Below are 15080 nucleotides of genomic sequence, written 5' to 3' on the forward strand. Positions count from 1 at the left end.
TCATTCATAGGTTTCTGCATGGCCCTAACATGTATGTAGCTACGCTGAGACCAAATATTATTCAGTTGATCAGTGATATTCTCTCTCACCTTTTGAAGTCGTTGCCTTTTCCATTACATCAATTTCTGATTCTGACTGATCTAACTCCCGTTGCTTGTGTCTCACGCTATCCTGATTAGTATTGGTAGTTCCAGCTTCGGGATCTTTTGATCAAACACCATTATCTTTACTCATGGATATGGAAAATTAAGATATGTTTGACTGTCTTTTTGACATTTTGGCGACATTAGCTTATATTTATTAGAATAATTTGTCAGGTATATAGACTCTCTCTAAACTTTATGCTGCTCTCCAAACGTTATGCTTTACTGTGCGCAAAACAATTAGCAGTAAGCTCCAACCAATGAGAGGGATTTTGAACTTAAGATAGCTGATTGGTCAAAAGCATATTTGCAGAGGGCCAACAGCAAAACATAACCTCCAAATACATCTGCATAAACCTGTGCTCGCTCTGTCTCTCACACGCACACACCGTCATCATGTAATGCACTTGTGTTAATGCCGCATCAATCAAAAACAAGTCAGCATTTTGTTTGCATACCCACTTTGTCATCTCATGTACCCCCTGGGGTACTCATACCCCAGTTTAGGCACTACTGCTTTAGATGAAGACTTTTGAGGACTGGAATGGTGTATACAAAGTTTAGAGGGATTCAAAATAAATGGAAAGCATTCTTTTGGGGAAAAGGAGGCCATCAAGTTGGGGTTTTATCCACTTTTATTCTGCAATATGACCAATATCCTATCATATTCAAGTGTGTATGAAAAAAGTTAAGTCACTGATTTATTTTTTTGAAAAAGCTAAATACAATAAGCATTGGATCAAGGCACATACAAGACTGGCCAAAGGGCATTCAATGCACTTTGGTCTTCAGTTGTAAAGAACAATTTAACTGTGGCAACATAAAAGTGGCTTGAATTAGAAAACAAAAATACAAATAAGAATTATATGAACAAAAAAATAGTTGACACTTTATATTCCAAATAGAAAAGAGCCCAAATGTGTTTCTTGACATACTTTTTCTGCCCACAGTATATTCCTTTTGGAGGGCAACGTTTACATGACATGTGGTTAACTGTACTGAGGGATATGGTAAATGCTGTTTCCCTTTGCCGAACAAGCAATATTTAGTTCTGTTCTTGTGTTTTAGCACATCTGCTTTGATTTAACTGCAAAGTAACCTCTCATTTGATCGGTGTGCTTCGTTTGCAAAGGTTTAGGATTCTGTGCTGTGTTGCTTCCTCTTCCAGGGCAGAGAGGAAGTAATAGATATCTGCCTCCTAAACGTTGGAGTGATGTAAAGCCTGGCAGCGTTCTGAAACAGGCAACCAGTATTCCTAAAGAAACCCAGAGGTTTCTGTGACACCGGAGTAAGTCTGTCCCCGCCCTCCTTAAAATTAACAAAACACTTGTGTCTTTATTTCCTTTGATCAACTATGCCCTATATTCCCGCAGCCTTGTTTTTTTGTTGTATTTTTTTTTTTTCACTGACAGCAACATAGCAATAGTTTTGACCTGTGCTTATACTACATGGTTTTCTAATATCTGATTGTTCAACACAGCAATGAAAACCCACTTTCACAGTTGACAAGTCATCATATCTCAGTAGAGCACAACGTTTTTTTAATTGGTCTAAAACCATAAGTAAAGGAAGTACAGTACAAATGACTACAAATATCTAAAATATAGAATTGCAGTTTGTGGCAGCATACACCGACGGTTCAGTGATGGCCTGCAATCGGAACCTTTTTCCTTTTAATAAATCGTCCTTAAATATAAATTATATGGCAAATGTACATAACAATGCTTTCTCAGTCTTTTCAATCCAGTGTTTTGCAAAAGACCAAGCAGCCTCCAAGTCTTTCATTAGCAATAAAATGTCTTTGTAATCCGTGCACACTATCATGAATGAGAGTAGTCTGAATCTGGTATTCCACTATCTCTGTAGCTTCTGTTATTGATGCTGTTTTCGCTGTGTGGACTCTTGTAAAGACTTAAGCCATTGGGAGGAAAAATTGTGTGTATCACAAACTCCTCCTTTGAAACAGGCATGTGATTTATGGGAATCATTTGAAAAGAGGTCTCTCTAATCTCCAAGATGGAGTTGTCCTTCTTTGTTCCAGCTTCAGCGTAATCGTCCTTCCGCCTGCGCCCTTTGTTGTATGTGCAGTTCCTGGAAAATAAGGAGCCGTTCCTATGGATGTACCAGCACACCAGGGCTAGCATGATGATGGCCAAAAGGGCCACTGCTCCTCCGATGATAGCAGCTAAAGGCAGATTGGAATTTTTATAAGGCTCTTTCTCCTGCTCTCTGTTCAAGGTTGTGGTAGGATTGTATGCTTTCAGGGAGCCAGTTTCTGTCTCTATGCAAACAGGTGTCTCGTCTGACAGGTAAATGTTACTAGTTTCCATGGGAACCATGCATATCCGATAAGAGGATTCGGGTTCCAGAGCTGTGAGCAGGTACTCTGTTCTCTCCCCTTGGACAATGGTCTCAGTTATGGATCCGAATGCAGGACTGTGGCCCAGCTTTAGCCAACTGAGCCTCAGGGCTGTCATGGGCTGAGATACTCTCCAAGATATGTGCACTGTCTCAGCACTACTGGATTTAACACTTATTGTGATGATCTTACGACTGGACGGCGTTGTGCTACGATAGTTTCTTCCAAGGTCTGGACCCTTAACCACAGGTCTTTTAGTTACGTATGAGGGCCATTGGGGTCGAGAGGGTGGCAAAGTGTTTGAGACTGTGCTAGTTTCAAATGTGGGTGGAATCTCGGTGTCCGAGCAGCCAAACAGCTCTGTGGATAAGTCCTTGATGGCCATCCCTTTGACCTTATCGGGACCCTGGCACATGAAGCCACGCACATTGACCTTAGATGGAAGAGTGCGCAGCCAATCACGTACCCACTTCATCCTGCAGTTGCAGTACCATGGGTTGTTGCGCAAGAGCAACTGGGTAAGGTTATCCAGGTCATCAAATACACCCATGGGCAGACTGCTCAAGTTGTTGCCTGACAGATCCAAGCGGTACAGCTGTCGCAGAAAAGCAAAGGCACCTGCTGGTACGTGATTGATGTGGTTGTCTTGAAGATTTAGCTTCTCCAGGCTTGTGCCAGGCAGGTTGGAGGGTGGGGATGTCAGGGAGTTTCGTACCAACGAGAGCTCGGTCAGATTGACTAAGTTCATCAAAGCCATCTCCCCAATGCCCCTGTTGTTCAATAGGTTGCCATCCAGAACTAGTCGCTTCAGGTTTATAAGATCCTGCAGGGATACCTCTGAGATGGATGAGATGCGGTTGTCGTCGAAGCGAAGCTCCTCAATAGTCATTGGCAGTCCGGAAGGTATGGTGCTGAGGTGGTTCCGGGACAGGAAAAGCAGCCTCAAATGGTTGCTGTCCCGGAACGCACCCTCTTCAATGCTGACGGCTGACACGGAATTGTCATCGAGGTGTAATTCCTCAATAATGGGAATCTGTGCCAGGGAGGCATGGGTGATAGTCCGTATATTGTTCTCCTGCAAATGAAGTTCCTTGACATTCAGCGGCAGGTTGGTGGGGAACTCATCAAGATTGTTGCAGTACAGATAGATCTTTTCAACATTGTTTAGCCGTTGTAGATCTGTAGGGATCCCTGCACTTTTGATGCGGTTGTTCTGGAGAAAAAGTACTGTAGCGTCCTCTGGGATGCCCGAAGGGATGGAAGTCAAATCCCGGTCATTGCAATATATGAAAGTCCCATCGCAACGGCACTGCGAGGGACAGGAGGCTGAGGTCACCAATGGATTGGCCAGGCCAAGCAAAAGCCCAGCTCTGATGAAGACGACGAAGAAGGACTTGTAATTGCTTGCCATTGCTAATGTCCTCTTTGTGGTTGTTGCCCTTGGAGAAAAAAAAAAAAAAGAAGAGAAAAAGTCAAATCCATGCAGTCTGAAGAAAAGGCAATGTCCTGCTCTAATTGCTGTTTTATGTACAGTGCCTGCAGCGCCTCTTTCATTGTAAAGATTCAATTTAAGAAAAATAATACTATATTTCTGCTGTTGAATTAATGAAAAGAGGCTATTAACATTTCCAATGACATGAACAAATGAAAAAACCATGGTAGCGAAACATGCCTTGGGTGTTTATCTTGATTGAAATAATTTGTATCTAAAAAAAAACCCAAAGTACTGAAAAAAGAAAGAGGGATTAGTGGGGAAAAATAAAAGGAAAAGGAGAGGTTTAGAAGCAAGTCTAATTTAAGTGGAAGGATATTCCCAATCAGCTGTGCATGTAGATAACAAATCCTTAAACCTGCTAGCTTTCCTTGAATGAGATGCCTGTGTGTGAGAGGTTTTATCTTTTGGTGTGTGTAATGTAATCTCTTGCTCTTGTTGTTTTACACATTTCTGCTGTTAGCCAGTGCATTTCAAGACTGCATTTCATTGCTGAAAACTGGTGGTTGAACAAAGTCAGGCCTTGTTGATTTAAACATTGTAAAATCATCTTGTCTGTTTTTATCCTCTTTTTTTGTGTGCAATATTTTTGTTCCCTGTAGGACATTTCAGAGAATCATAGTTTGCAAAAGGTGCAAGGCTCATAGCTTGGAAGAAAATGAAAAGTGAATTATTTCAACCATTTTTATATAAGATAATATATAATTATATAATGTTTTTACATTGTTTATATATTATATATAAATATTTTATGCTGTTTTGTTATATATAATATTTATACATTATATATTACATATTTTATTTTTCTGTATTTATAGTTTTTATATACCATGTAATTTTATTATATTATTTCCATTGGCAATTAATGTGTGAACTTTTTTAATAATCTTTTTTGATTTATTACTTTCATTTCACATTTCCCTCATTACCTCTGTTTGTGCACATGTATTTTAGAAGAAATGGCACAGCAAGAACATCCATATTTGTCATACCTGATTTAGAAATGCCAGTTAATCCTCTGCTGCCACCCCAAATCCAATGAGGCTTTAAACCTTCCTTTCTGTTCTTTCCGGAGATGTTTGTCCGTCTTGTCAAAGGGGTCTCTTTGGTTATATCCTGACCAGGCTGGTATTTGCTGAACTGATCCTTGTTTGTACCGCTGACCTCCTTTCTTGTATTGCAGCGTCCACAGTTCATGCAATCAAAGGCTTTGCCATGGTAGATAAACCTATAAAGCAAGCAGCTCCACTTCCAGACAGACCTCAGGCAGGCTTTTCCTGCGCAGGCATGCAATTTCAGTAATTTTTAATTACAAAAAAAGACAAAAAAAAAAAAAAAAAGGAAATACGAAAGAGAGCAGAATCCTTTTATTTTAAGTTGCGGTTCCTAATCAGACCCAGAGAGTCCTCTTCGAGAAGTGAACTGCTCCCGTCTCTCCCAAAGCAGACTGGTCATGGCCTTAAGACCTCTGTCCGTCTGCAGTACGCTGGGCTCAAATCCAGGGTGGTTCGGTTCTGAAGTCAGGCTCCAAAGTCAGCCCCGAATTCTGTAGTCGCACTCCCGGCAGGAGCATGAATAAAGTATCCAGCCTCGTGGCTCGAAAGCAGAATCTGCTGTGCTGCTGTAGCACTCTGGCTCCCTGGCTCTCGTTTCACAAACCTGTGCCTGACGTGCAGACACCCACTCTCTCTCACATGCTGAACTTCCTACCAACAAGGATAGAGAGAAAAGAAAATGTCAATAAGAGCAGATTCTTTGGTTATAGACAGCATGTGACATCTGAATACGTCATGACGTACGTCACGTGGCCTTGTTGAGAATGAGTTATTGACTTTGTGTAATATGCTGTTAGGCAGCGTTTATTTAATTTTGAGATGATCGTGCCAAGGCTGAGATTGAGTCAGACAGCGATGCAGCCAGCTGCAATTGGCCACTGTCCTTCAAACAGAGCAGTTTCACATTGCCATAGACAATTCATTGACGTAAACCTATAGCTTTCTAGCTTGTGTTTTCAAGGTTTAGACCTAACATAAAACGTACACCACAATGGATTGGATTTTTATGGATTGTTATGGGATGTAGATCGCTTCACTGCATTTGAGACTTATCAGATTGAAGTGAGGGAAAAATAAGAGGAGTGTGTGGTTGAGATGAGAATTTGAAAGTCCCTTAAGCTTATTGGGTTTCTGTATATCAGGGGATTTTTTGCCTCTGGGTAAATGACCACAGAGAAAAGCCCCTGGGCTGCAGTCCTTTGATAGTGGACACTGTTTGTGAAACCTGGATTAGTGGAGATATTGTGTGGATTTTTATAAAAACCTTTCTTTTTCCTCGCCTTAAGCCTGTGCTGCCAGGATAACCATGTGCGTTGTTCTGTGTGCCACTAACCCTAACATCCCCCCTCTAGTGTTCTCTATGGTGATGGCTGAAAAGAATTCCTTTGCATAAGAAAAGCGACCACGGTTTGGGCCGTGCTACAATGGCCAAAGACCGCTCCCTCCTGCCTGGCAACGTTCTCCACTGAGCTGTGCTTTCAAAGTGGCTGAAGATGCTCTGGAAGGAGAAGGTGAAGGGAAAAAGAGTCATGGTGAAGCATATTGCTGCTGAGGTGTCGAGCAGCCACCAAAGGTCCCTCGGGCTGCCCCGACAGCACCTGAACACAACGCCCTCGCACTGCTCAAAAATGTACATGTAAGATGAACAAGTTTTATGTCTTGCAGACTCATGAATACCCAAATGGGCTCTTCACGCAAGTCACCTCCGGTGGCCCTAAAGAGATGTCCGTGCTGCACTTTCCATACTGTAATTTCCAACGGTACACCTTTCCTGTAACATAGACTGACAATATACATTTCTCCAACTGACAGCCATCACCATGGTTTATGCCCTTGCCTGAAACCCTTCTGCTGACCTGTGGATGGTAACCTTTCTGTAAAACATGCTGGGGTATGTCAGGCAACTTTAAAACAGTTGTAGGGAGTGACAAGGAGAGATTAGGGAATTGAAGGCCCTGTTACTTGTTAACAGGTCTCACCAACAAAGTCTAATAGTACATCCCATCCTTCTGTTGAGCCTAAGTGCTCCATGTGCCTACTATTGTATTAGTAGATTAGCGAGGGCTTGGAAACAGCAGCTGTGACTCTTCTTTAAGGGCAGGTGATATTTGACGGTGAGCTTTCAGTATGCTGACAGAGACTAAGTTGCTTTCTTTTTGTTGAATGCTGAAACATTTGCTTCATGATTGTCAGATTTATTGAAGAGTAAAATAAGTACTTGCAGGAATGGTGAATAGTTGGTTAAAGATCGGCATGCAATTTTTGAACTGTTCTGAGGAAATGTTATATTGATTTGGAGAATTATGTCTGTAAAGTAGCTTGCCATTTTTCTAAAAGTCTGACAAATAACAGACTGTGAAATTATGTGGAGATGGAATTGCTCTTTTTATGTACTGTACCCAATGTAAATCACTTCCTGGCACAGGAGCAGGCAAAAGGAAGTTGGCAAAACACAAGCCCCATTGGGTTTTTCTCTGCCAAAATACTTCCCTGAAAATTGAAGGGTTCACTCACAGGTGGCTGTTTATTTCGTGATATTTCAGCTGAGATCTTACTCAGGAGACATTGATAAAAAGCACAGGTGTTTTGGGAAATATATGTGGGCCAGTATTATGTTATGGTTGTAAAGGTCAAACAGAAAAGAAGGGAGGGCATCTACCTTATACGCTTCACCTAAGCTTGTCATGCCAGCTGTCTCAATGGGTCATGCAAACCTTGATCTAGCTGGATGATTGGCTGCATTATCATTTCTTTTCTTTTTTCCCCTGGCTTCTCAGATTTCACTGAAGTGGCAGTGGTCCATTGTTCATTTCAAGTTAAGCATAAGGGCCCCGGCCTTCGCTTTTCTGCTTTACTGAACTTCTTTCACTTAGAATTATTAGCTTTTTCACATTTGGTTAATTCTTCCAGCCCCTATCCCACCCACTGCTCATAGCCAGAGAAGAAAGGCCACTGAATGTGATGGGCATCTCTCACTATCGTTCTAATAGGCCACATTTTTCGGTTAGAAGATCGTTCTAATAGCTAGGCCTGCTTCTGCTCCATTGCTCTGCTCGAAGTTATGTTCAATCGAGCATCCTGGTTAAAATGGTCACAGCCAAATACCTTTTGCTCGTTTAGTGTCTTGAGTTTAGAACAGTTGGGTTGAGGCACTGAGAAATGGGTAAACAAAAGCATTTAAGAAAAAAAACTTATTTAAATGTGATTATGCAACATTGAAGTGCAGAGACATTTTTTGGTGGAAACTATTCAGGAATATTTAATAATTTTATCATTTTACTATGAAAAGTGGAATATTAAATACAAATATTATTTTACATTTATTATAAAAATGCTTTGGATTATATGTGAATTTTTCTGCATTTTTAGAGAAATTGGGCTAAACCTTTAGATGGTAAACATTTGTATTATGCATCATTTTTAAATTGAGAATTTATGTTTTCTATTAGTTTCCAAAAATGCTGTCACATTTGATCAGTACCCATGCATGAACAGAGGCATTTAGGCTGAAATTAAATTTGCACTACAGTCTTCATTGGTAGGTCCTGGGCTATGATTATGAAAAACAGCTCTCTTGTGTTCAATAGATAATAGATTCTAAACCCCAGGCAGGATTTGAACTAAATGCCTGTCTTTGTCATGTATCTTATGTCCATGAAGCTATATCATGCCTCTCTGAGCCTCGTGGGCTGAGAGATGAAACATTTCTGCCTACATATTTGGAATCGAGAAGAACGGTTTGGGCACGGCTTTAACGTTAATTTAAGAGCAGGCTATTGTGTTAGTGGCTCCCCTCCGTGTGCGGTTTTGGGGCAGATGATCCGCAGGTTTGTCCCTGGCTGGCGTTCAGGCAGTGAGAGTGGATTCTAGGGGAGACAGGGGGTCTTTTTCTTTTGTACTGCACTGAAAAGAGTGTGGTCTGTGGCAGCTGCACTGTTTTCCCCACTTGGGGGTGGTAAGTGCTTCTGTATCAGGCCTGTGCATGCAGATACACACAGACAGTTGGAGGCTGAACTGGCGCTTTAATTACCACATATGTACCCCCTGCCAGGGTACAGGGGGCAGCAGTTGCTGGACAAGGGCAAAAAGGGATGGGTTGATTTACTGCACACCTTTTTTGTTTCCACTCCAAAGGGGGTAAATTGTATCCGTAATAAAGCTAAAATTCAGTCCTAGTTTTCTGTTACATAATTTGTCCTCAAAAAAGTATATTTCCACTTAAGCATTACAAATAAGTCGTTTTTTTTTTTTAAATGCTTCAGAAAATTAACTTCTAGGCTTGTTTTTACAAGGTACATTTTATAGAATGGCCTCAATGAGGTCAGAGGTTGGCTGCCGACATGAGGAGGATTCTACTAGATGATTTGTTTTTGTCGTCTGCACAAAAGGGTGACAGACTTTTTTCTGAAGGCCTGAAAGACATGACCATTTCATGTTGACTCTGAGTGAATGCCACGGACCACTGGGTTTAGCCTCCGGCATTCATGGCTTGAAACAAAGAGTGCTATCTGCCTGGCTGCTGGTAAACATACACTGGATGCTTATATTTTAGTATTAAAATCTAGAAAGTTGGTTAATTTGCATTGCTGTTTATTAGTATCTTAAGGGAGACTGGTATTTACGTCTTTTAAAGCTTGGAGGTGTGGTATTTGTGAATCACTGATACAAATTGTTTATGCAAGCGAAAAAGACTGCCACAGAGTGCTTTGACACGTCCAACAAAGAACAATGGGTTAGTTAATTTTATCACCCTCCTTACATAGTCAAAACAGACCATTTGTGCTTCTCTGCTATTATCGTGCTAAGAAACTAACCTTTCTGAATACACATTAGTGCATAGTATATCTTATTAGTGCATTATCACAGATGAAGCTCAAAGCTAGGGAAAACAACTTGCACTTAAAAGTAGGCATTTTAGGGATTCATAGTACATTTTCTTGCAAACTTGTCCAATGTGAATCGTCTACTATAGCCTAGTAGTCTTATAAACTGATTTAATCAGCTCTGACTGAAGGCTTTGGCTCTTATCGTCATCTCATAGTCCCTCTCTCTGTATCTGCACAAAACTATTATTTCAATCTTGACTTTTTCTGCCTAACAGATATGAAAGCTTATCTATCAGATAACTTGGAAGTCTACTTAAAAGAAGGGAAATTCGTTTGATGGTAAAATCCTGAAGCAGCTGACAGCCTCAGACCTCTTTACTGCGCCACACACTCAATCTCTCACTGAAATGCACAGGGCGCAAATTTATTGCGCTCCAATCTCAGTCTTTTGAGTTTTCGTTAGTATTCCAAATTAGAACGCGACCCTCATAATCAACGAAGCTGTCTGCGCTGCAAGCGGCTTCTATAATGGGAGAGTTCTAGTTTTGCCGCGTCGCGCGCAGTGTAGGCTACTGGAGTGTCACGCGCCGCATCCCCGATTCGCCCATTCTTTATTCCAATCACTCTCACATCACGCTCTTAGAGCACAGGTTAGCCATTATTAATATATGTTTTCTCATTTGTAATCGACGTATGTTCGTTTCATTAGCGATAAGCCTCTCACACAAGAACAGATTTGAGACGAAACGCGTGAAGTTTAAACGTTCCTGTTGACTGCAGCCGGTAAAAATACAATATGCATTGCGTTTTTTTCTAAACAATGTTTTAAAGATCTTTATAGCAGGTTAACTGATATAGAGTGCTGATGGTGAGAATACAATGTAAGTTGTACGTCCTTAGTGCGTTTATTCGCGGCAGCGGAATGGAGACTTAAAGGGATAGTTCACCCACAACTGAAAATGAAAATTCGTTCGTTTTCTCGCTTCCAAGTTGTTCCAAACCTATATGACTTAACAAAATTATGTGATGTTAAACAGAATGGCAGCCTCATTCACATTCATTATATGGAAAAAAGATGCATTGAAAGTGAATGGTGACTGAGCCTTTACATTTCTCTTTTACATGTCGTTTTGTGTTCAAGGTAAGAAAGTCATAGAGATTTGAAACAACATATAGGTTATTAAATTATGCCAGTATTTTTTTTAAACTAACTATTGTTTTAAAATAGTTTTGGAGATGCACGTTGAATCCTAAATGGCAAATGGAGGGCTATAGCCTACTGCTGAATTTCATGACTACTGTACTTGTGATTTTAAATTGCTATTGCACCCCCCTCAAATCTCTAAGGGTCTGCCTGCAATTTAAATAAAACACAATAAAACCCATTTTTCCTCATCGCAAACAAATGACTGGATCTTAAAGTTTAGAAGTGAAGTCTACAATGTGAAGGTTTGTGAGTGACTGCAGATGCAAATTTTCTCTATGCGTGTTGAAGGTATTTGATAACCTCATGGTGATGAAAAACATAAGGGAAAGGGTTAAAACAGCCCCAAAATAAGGGGGAAACACATGACAAAATCACTTACCTGACAAAGCAATAATTGAAAAAGGAAAATCAAAAAGAATATCCTCAAAGAATAAAGTCAGTCCGTAGGATAAATCCAATACGATGGAAGATTTCAATCCCAAAAACGAGCCCAGTGTCAGAAAGGCTCAGTAGCAGCAATGGGGCGAATAGCTGGGTGTGTTTTTATTTCCACACACACTTGTTCACATACACACACACACACACACACTCCTTTGGCTCAGAGAGAGAGAGACAAGATAGAGAAGTTGGCAGAGCTGGTCAGCTGCCTGGAGCTCACTACAAGTATGAGGTTGCATCTGCCTCCAGCTCTGCTTCAACACAGCACTGATGTCATCTGGGGGCGGAGCTTCTCTCTCTCTCTCTCTCTCTCTCTCTCTCTCTCTCTCTCTCTCTCTCTCTCTCTCTCCCCTTCCAGCTTCCATTATGCTGTACTTACTGTGGACGCTAGGGGGAGCAGGAGAAAGAAAGATGAGTATTGAGCAGCCTTGAATAGGCAGCTTGAGTGGGCATTTCATGTGTTTGTGTTGAAGGCATTATTTAGATGAGCTTTCTGTGTGTGTGTCTAAGAATTAAGTAATGGAGTTTATATGTTAGAGATGTTGAGAAAAGGCAAAGCAATTGATCAGCACTGGTATGCATTATTTAAATAGGAGCAAAGAGCTTTCTTTATTTTAGTAGTGTGTGTGTGTGTGTCTGATAGAGAGTGTGCTGTTAGTGCCATCTAAGTTTCACAGCACATTATGATTTTTTAAGCTCTGAAGTCAGGCGTTCTGTTCAGCCTCATTATGCTTATTAAGTATTAAAGTGGCTCCAAATGGTGAATTTGCTCCCTCATAAACCAGTTGCACACACTGTGTGTGTGTGTCATCATCTCCGAAGGGCTTTTGACGACTTAGTCGGGTCTGTTCCTGACCTGAGCAGACCACTTTGGATGGTTATTGTGTTGTGCCTGAACTCTTTGCAAGCAGATACGGTTCACCGAAGTTCACCCAAAAATGTAGCCATTATTTGCTAACCCTCATGTCGTGGTAAACTTTTTATTAGGCAATTTTTGGCCAGTCTTTTTTCATATAATGGAATTGAATGAGGATTGGGGTTGTCAAGCTACAAAATAGAAAGAAAAAAAAATATATAAATATAAGGTGGTCCATACTCCACACCATGGTGCATTTCTGTCATTCAGTTGCCATTATAATGAAAAGAGTGGCCAGTAAATTCTTTAAAAATAATTCTGTTCCACAGAAGAAAGACGTACAGGTTTGGAATGACATTATAGTGAGTGATAATGAAATTAATTTTTAGATGAACTGTCCCCTTCATGGATGGCTTTTTTTTATTTATTTGAAAACTGATTATATACTTCTACTCTTCTGACCTTTTTTATTGCTCAAATTATTATAACTTTTTAATCAACTGCATGGAATTCTTCCAGCATGCTTTACTTGCTTGTGTGATGATCTTTTACATATTTGTTTTTCTAATAAAGGAACTGATATACCTCACAGAGTTTGGGTCTGTCAGTGATTAAATCCTGGTTGACCTGCTTTCACTATTGTGTGACTTGACTGTTGACTAGACTGCTAAGGTTTTGTCCCTTTCCCAAGAACCTTCCTGATTGTGTGTGTGTGTGTGTGTATATATACTTATGTAATTACTAAAAATAAATATAAAAAAGAATACAAATATTTTTAATAATCTAACATATCAATACGTATTGATATGTTATATTATTCAAATTATCTTTTACATTTATTTTGATTACATATATTCAATTATTAATGAAATGTAATTATTAACATATAGTATATATCAATACATTGTTATATTGCACTGCCAAACCATGTCTTGTTGCATAGCTTTACTTGTAAGTATTCATTGGAAGATTAAGCATCTGAATAATGTCCTATCCACCCTGTGCTTTTACAGCAGGTCTAGGTGTCGTGATTTAGGGTCAGAGGTGAAGAAGCAGGGCACAGTCGTAGGTGACAAGAGGTCAGTGCAGGGCATCATGGGCAGAGGCTCGTCTGTCCCCCTGCCTCGGGATGGATCACGACTCCGGCCTCTGCATCGACCCTTCCGGCGCTTTTCTCTCCTAAATCTGACTAGGCTTTGTCTGTCATCGGCCCTTGATTGACTCTTAGACGTACAAAGGGCCCCAGTGGAGGGCCCCAAGAGGGTCCGATTACCACTATTTCAATACAGTTGGGGGAGTCTATGGTTGGGGTCATCTGTTGTTTGGAAGGATGAGTGTTCCTCATCTTTCCAAAAGATGCCATTTATTTTATCTCCTCCATCTCAATGTGTTTTGACAACAGACATGACTTTGATGGAGCTCAAGCCCTTCTCCTCCTGCTGCCATCCTCTCGTTTGTTGTAGTTAGGGGATGGAGACGAGCATAGCTAAGTTTATTAAAGGACTTGATGCGGTTAAGTGCTAACGAGCATTTTTTTTTTTTTAGCTCAGGCTTTATGCTTGAAGAATGTCTGACCTCTGCTTTCAGGGATGTTCACGGTACATTCTTTTTGTGACAAGCAAACAAGTCGCATTAAATCTGGCTTTTATTCACTGACGTGTGTTTCTTTTATGGCACTCTTCACTTGAATGGAATTTATAGCAAGCGTGTGTGTCAAAATCAAAGCCATACCTAAAGTCGCTCTTTTCAAAGACTTGTTGAAGGGTTTGTCATTCTGATCTTTACACCTCAAGTGTATATTTCATCCCCCTGGCCCATTCTCAAACAAACAATCCTGAGCTCAGCGCTGTGCTGTCCAGCTCCAGGAGATTTGTGGCGTATTTTTCTAGTGTCTCCTGCAACTCCACTTACACACATACTCCTGTTTACCTAGATTGAGGACATACCATAGACTTCATTTGTTTTAAATAAGCTAATTATCATTACTACAGACAAACCCGACCATAGAACTAAGGAATGTTGAACACAATTGTTCAAGATTAATTGAAAGGCATAATTTTTAACATTTAATAGGCTTTAAAATAAATAAACAACTTTAAATTTAAGTTAACTTATAACAATCTTCATGTAAACCCATTATAATAAATGTCACATTTAACTGTGCCTTTAAAATAGCAGGTCTCAGCACTAAAGATTTTTCCCTCACAAAAAAGTTATTGTTTTCATTGTTTTTGACACTTGTAACCTTATATTTTAATAAATAAGGTTATGACACCAGCATTTTACTTACCAGTGAAAGTTCACAATTCTCGGTTACAATTTTTATAACACAACAACAACCATTAGCCTAATTAACATAAAGTTCAAACATTTTTAAAGACAAGGCAAGACATAAAAATTGATGTACAACCAATGTAAATGTCAATGCAGAACTGACCTGTAATTTATTTTTGGACCACATGGAGATCTTTCTTTTAGATTTAGATAACGTTTGGGGTTATTTTTTCATTTATTTATTATTATTATTATTATTATTATTTATTTTTCGCACGCAAATACATAGTTGCAGGGCTTTCTGCTGTAAATTTTGAACTCATGCCCAGTTAAAGGCAACTTGGAAAAGCTTGTGCCAAATATCTGCTTTGTGTCTTATTTTTGCTATATCCTTCTGGTTCATTTCCATAATCATTCACCACGGGCAATT

The 15080-nt window shown here is 40.1% G+C and overlaps 3 protein-coding genes across 4 annotated transcripts in view; 1 reads left to right on the plus strand and 2 right to left on the minus strand.

Annotated features, from left to right (window-relative positions):
• The window catches only part of snx5 (sorting nexin 5), a 210962-nt gene that overhangs the window by 186936 nt on the left and 8946 nt on the right, over positions 1-15080 (minus strand). The window lies entirely within an intron of this gene.
• The window catches only part of macrod2 (mono-ADP ribosylhydrolase 2), a 561583-nt gene that overhangs the window by 97861 nt on the left and 448642 nt on the right, over positions 1-15080 (plus strand). The window lies entirely within an intron of this gene.
• On the minus strand, positions 761-11764 carry flrt3 (fibronectin leucine rich transmembrane 3). Its single transcript, XM_084093699.1, has 3 exons — positions 11462-11764; positions 4987-5700; positions 761-3941 (listed from the first exon to the last, which is right to left on the minus strand). The coding sequence occupies exon 3, from the start codon at positions 3911-3913 to the stop codon at positions 1964-1966; it is 1950 nt and encodes a 649-aa protein (XP_083949825.1). The 5' UTR covers positions 3914-3941; positions 4987-5700; positions 11462-11764; the 3' UTR covers positions 761-1963.

The sequence above is a fragment of the Abramis brama genome (assembly GCF_963993115.1).
Source record: "Abramis brama genome assembly, chromosome: 19".
In the NCBI taxonomy this organism is placed as follows: domain Eukaryota; kingdom Metazoa; phylum Chordata; class Actinopteri; order Cypriniformes; family Leuciscidae; genus Abramis; species Abramis brama.

Excerpts from the sequence above, each read along its gene's own strand:
- flrt3 (XM_084093699.1), bottom strand. The coding sequence starts at position 3,913 with ATGGCAAGCAATTACAAGTCCTTCTTCGTCGTCTTCATCAGAGCTGGG.